This window comes from Wolffia australiana, chromosome 10 (genome assembly GCF_029677425.1).
Source record: "Wolffia australiana isolate 7733 chromosome 10, ASM2967742v1".
NCBI classification, from domain to species: Eukaryota; Viridiplantae; Streptophyta; class Magnoliopsida; order Alismatales; family Araceae; genus Wolffia; species Wolffia australiana.
In genome coordinates this window covers 17,499,237-17,504,518 of record NC_135844.1, presented here as the reverse complement: position 1 = coordinate 17,504,518, position 5,282 = coordinate 17,499,237, and the positions used below count along the sequence as shown (strand labels likewise).

Here is a 5,282-nt window from a genome sequence, read left to right as displayed (position 1 = left end):
TAGAGGATAACAATGAGCAGAATTTAAGAGATGAACTGGAAAAGTATCGAGTTTTTGCGGGGACGAAATCATCTGGGGAATCGTCGAACAAAAAGCGACGTAGCTTATAAACTTTTCCTGCAGGAAACGAACAAATAGTGTGAATTTTGGTTACGAATATTTCAGGAGTTCGGGAGGCAAAGATGGTGAAAATTTCATCGCATTCAAAATCGACGGAGCTTCGAAGGACTCTCTTCCGTCTAAGAACGCCAACTAGGGACTCAGACCTTAGAGGCGGGTCCATCTTCTTCAATCGTTAGAATCTGAAACCTGGCATCAAACTTTCTAAAAATGCCAACTATTGAAAATCGAATGATCTTGGCGTACAAGCGCCAAAAGCGGGAGAAGAGAGCGAACCATGGAGAGCGACCAAAGGTCGCTTGATGGTTGGGCGGCTTTCATTTTCCATTGGCTGCTCTCCTTCTCCCTTCCCACTCGAATCCGTGAGAGCAAAACCGTAGCGGCCCGCCGCCGTCATCTCAGTCGGCGCGACCGAGTCGTATCCGGGCCGGCTGCGGCCTGGCGATGAGTCCGTCGGCGGCCCAGCCGAGCCGCCGGCTGTCCGTCTGGACGTGCCCGAACTCCCTCTGCGCGTACTCGAGAGATATCCGCAGCCTGCCGCCGCGCCCGCAGTCGGCCTCGATGCCCCCCGGCTCCGAGCCCAGGTTCCTCTCCAGCCAATAGAGATAGCTCACATGGAACAAGGACTTGAGCATGTCGGCCGGCGTCGACTCCTCTTTCAGCACCACCTGGCCAAACCCGAGAACCAGCGCCAGAGAAGCAACTTCAGCGAGCAGAAGAAGAGAAAAAAATCCAATCTTTGCGCTCCCCACTTACGTGGAACGTCCCTCCGGCCTCCACCAGCAGGTAGGACTCGTTCTTGAAGAGGTCGAAGAGGGCGCGCGCGTCCTCCCTGCGGTCCACGAGCTCGCTGAGGCAGGCGCCGAGCCGCAGCCGCCGCACGATCTGCCGCGCGGCGTCCTCGGCCTCCGGCGACAGCACCTTGGGCAGCCGCCGGCTGTTGCTCGCCGGCCGGACGTCGATGAGGAACTCGGGGAACAGCGGCTCCTCGTCGTTGACCTCGCTGATTCCGGGGACTTGGCCGCTCAGCAGATACTCGCCGAAGACCAGACCTGCTCGGGTTCAGAAACAGGGCTTAGCGGGAAGAGGAAGGGAAGCTCAAGCTCAAGCTCAAGCTCGAGGCGACGCCGGGGGAGGAGGGGGAAGCTCACTCGCGCGATAAGGGTTCAGCGTCCGCAGCTGGATGGACTGGTAGGACTTGAGGTTGCAGTACATGTGGACGGCGGTGACGGCGGCGAAGGCGGCGAGGGCCAGCGGCGTGGAGGAGCCGATGGCATTCGCCAACGCAATGCCCAGGCTGATGCCCATGAACTTGCTCACCATCCCCTGCGCCTCCCCTTTGGCGATCACCTGCCAAGCCAGGAACCCAGACCGGAATTAACCCCCCTCCTCCAGCGAGAAGACTACAAGCGGCGCCGCCGCCGTCGCTTACCTCCGCGAAGTTCCTCTCGGCGGCGAACCCCGCGTAGAAGCAGCTCCTCGTCGCCGCCTGATGTCGAAAAGAAAAAGGGTCAGAGGGAATCAATCAGGCGGAAGGAAAGAGAAGGCGTGCCTGGATCAAGGAAGAGGCCGAGCGGCCGGCGCCCGCGACGGCCCCGATGAAGACGAAGAGATGAGGGAAGGCGGGGGTGAGAATCTCCAACCCGTAGGCGGCGTTCTCCAAGAGATCGGCGAACAGCCTCCAGCCCTTGGGACTGACGTCGAAGTGGCGCCCGAACTTGGACAGCAGGATCTTGCTCAGGTACCCGATTCCATCCTTGAGCACCCAGCTGACGGCGGCCGCCGTCGGAATCGCGCCTTTGCCCAGCCCGACGGCGTAGAGCAGAGCCTGCGAACGCGAAAGAGTTAGCTCCGTCTCGTCCGCTCCAATAGAACCAGGAAGACGACGACGACAAAGACGAGACCTGGGTGGAGAGAACGCCGCTGACTTGACTCGCGATGCCCTGGACGCCCCTCCACAGGGAGTACTCGAGGTAGTCGGAGGTGACGCTCGCCGGGTATCCGTCCGGAAGCATCAACCGCACTAAGCTTTCCTTGGCCTGTCGCAGGAGCCATTCCCAGCGGAGAACCAGCCGCTCTACGCCACCGTCCCCGTCCTTGGCCCGGCCATCGTCGAAAGCGATGAAGTCCTCCCCGGAAGGGCCCGGCACCAGCATCCTCCGCTTCCCCCCTCTAATCTCCCACACGGCGAGGCAGCTTTCGCCGCCGCCGGCTTCGCTTCCGGCGAGGGCGACGAGGGGAAAGAGCTCGCGTATCCCCAGCAGGGACAGGCAAAGAAGCGGCAGGACAGAAGCGAGAGACCCGAGTTTGGAATTCAAAGCTTCTTTCCTGGCCTCGGCGTCCCACCACGGCAGCAGGGCCAACCATCCGCCGTCGTTAAACCACCCGTCCCGATCTCCACCGCCGCCGTCTCCGCCGCCGCAGCCCCCGTCTCTTCCTCCGTCGCCAGCGTCGGCGGTTTCGCTGTTTTCTCGTCCTCCGCCCACGGCAGCCCGGGAGAGGCCATCGGCTCTTCTGCTCCCGTGAGATAGCGAGTCACCGGGGAGTATTGGAAGGCGTGAGATGTGGGTTTGTGCTCGTAGAGGACGGGCGTTTGAATTGCAGGGACAGCGAATCAGGGCAGGAAGGAGACGTCGCTGCGAAGGAAAAGGGTGGTCGTAGGCGACGGTATCAGGGCGTATGGCCGCCGCCGCTGCCGAGCCGCCGTGGCGAAGCGAGAACGGCGGCGCCGACATGGCGCCACCGGCGGAAAGGATGAAACGGGGGAGAAGGAGATGAGAGGTTTCAGAATTCTTATCGACGGCTGCGATTACAATAGTAGCCCATTTGCAACAAGCAGCCGAGAACTCGCAATTCACAACTTGGTCACAGGCTCTCTCTCTCAAACCCAGAAAGTAGTAAAACAGGTCACCTTCTCTGCAAGTGTGATGTGCAATTTATTTTCTAAAACATAATGTCTTTAGGGTTTTATTTTAAGCTCCCTGGCCCATATTATTTCTCTCATGGTTCTAGCAGTTTGTCTTACAAGAATTGCAATGTAACCAGGCTGGGGTTGGTGTCGCCATCAGGTTCAATTTATTGGTTGAAAACTATTTATTGGTTAATACTAATATTTATATCCTTAAAAGTACTTCCATTCATGTATACATTTATGTTATAGACCAAAATATCATTATACACGCCAAAATATATTCATATCATTTTATATCATATATTTATTATATATGTACTTATTAATGCGTCGTGAGTCTTATCACTTTTACTTCAAAAGTATTTATACTTCAGTTATTTCTTCTGCCGTTTATTAAATGATTAAGTTTTTAATGTATCATGCACACATAGACACAAAATGTGGCATATAAACATACATATTTTAAGGTCATTTTGGAATCAGTTCATGTGTATTATCTTCAATTTCACAAGAATTCTGCATTTGATGCACTAAATAGAGCAAGTGATAAAAAATGCATTTTAATGTCATTTTTATGCATGATCTACATACTCAAGGATTTCTTAGTAAAAATATATTTAAGACACTTTTAATTTTCAAATGTTCTATTTAGTATATGCTCCATGTTCTTGTAGGGGAAAAATTGAAGAAATAAATAAAATAAAGAAGTATTCGTGAAGAATGAAATAAAAAAAGAATATGCTAAAAAAATTGGTTTGTTGGGCCAGCTAGGAGCCGACCAGGCGCATCAGTACCCAAGACAGCCAAAGGCAGGCGAGCGCGGAGCCCTCAAGCCTGCCCACAGCCGACAAGGGGCAGCGCCTAGCAAGGAAAACAAGCCCGGCCGCCCTGCAGAGAGAACAACCTAAAGAGGCCCATAGGGGATCGAGCGCTTCAAAGAGGAGCTATGGCTTTTATTTCATTAAATCATCCAAGCCAAAAATTTTATAGAGCAGCATTTTTCTATAACTTCCAATATGGTATTTGAATCCCATTAGATATTTTCGTATTGCAGTGGGCCAGCCCATAGAGCAAGAATGTGATCACGGGCCAACTGCCCATGATCTAAAGAAAATGAGAAGAAAGTGAGACCGGGCTTCAAGCCAACCAGGCCCGAAGCCGTGCCATTTTGGGCTTACTTTAAATAGTGGGATATGATCTCATCCGTCCAATCTTCTTAAAATAGATCGGACGGTGAGATCTATCCCACTTAATCTGATATCTTTTATTCTATTTTTCCAGGGCTGTGATTGGTTGTTGGGCACTGACGCGGATCGTGGGACCCACGGCGGGCAAATAAGAAGAAAGGGAATGCTGACGGGGCATGCTGACATGGCAGGCGGGGGTACACTATATTAATTCGGGTCCAAAGATGCGATTTAACTGCAGCCATCGGACCTAGATGAAGGGATTGAACTGCCAAAGGCAATTATGTCCACCCTCGGCCCTGGTCGTCGGCGACGCCAACCAGACAGTGGTTGGTGGCTAGCGGGGGGGACCGCCAGGCCATCCACAGGCTTGGGATGACCCCCATGGCCCTCCCCCTCCATCGGACAGCCAAGGAGGTCCCTCCCAAACCATTAAAACGGATCCGAAGGCCCGAAGTTTAAGCATCTTTCAACCATTAGCCTTCACGATGGCGGGGTTCCCTTCAGGCGACGGCGAGAGCAGAAGGAGAGGCATGGCACCTCTCTGAATGTTCTTGGAGCTTCGGATGATGCCGAAGAAGAGTTTGAGCATCCTCGATTTGTGCCAGGATGGAGGAGACGAGCAAAGGAAACAACACACTAAAGTTAGGCGGCGGTGATCGGTGTCGCTGTCGTTTCTCATTGATCAGAGCCATTCAAGTGATCTTGTGATTTTCTTCGGCTCATTTTTATGTTTTATGACATTCTGAATGCATATTTTATTCACAAACCGAAAATGATCGAGTTTTCTTAGAATTTTTATCACCGTGATTTCTCTTGGACATTTCATCGCACATATCACATGTTCGATGAATATATCTTGATTTATATAAGTTTTACCCCTCTCAACCTTATAAAAATATAAAAATATAAATACATCCCTATTCCATCTTTTGTCGGGCATTATGTCGAACACCCGAGGGGTGTTCGACAGAACTGCCTCTTCTACCCCAATTTTCTTATATAAAACCTGTATAAAATAAAATCACGTATAACTAAATAAACTATATAACTCTCTTATTTTG

The 5,282-nt window shown here is 52.1% G+C and overlaps 1 protein-coding gene across 1 annotated transcript; it reads right to left on the bottom strand.

Annotated features, from left to right (window-relative positions):
* Positions 1-321: 321 nt before the first annotated feature.
* RUS1 (root UVB sensitive-like protein (Protein of unknown function, DUF647)) lies at positions 322-4,810 on the bottom strand. The gene is made up of 8 exons (XM_078581563.1): positions 4,693-4,810; positions 4,510-4,639; positions 2,025-3,036; positions 1,673-1,948; positions 1,553-1,609; positions 1,272-1,470; positions 877-1,172; positions 322-788 (listed from the first exon to the last, which is right to left on the bottom strand). Exons 1-8 carry the CDS (start codon positions 4,808-4,810, stop codon positions 519-521), a joined length of 2,358 nt encoding a protein of 785 aa, XP_078437689.1. The 3' UTR covers positions 322-518.
* Positions 4,811-5,282: the final 472 nt, after the last annotated feature.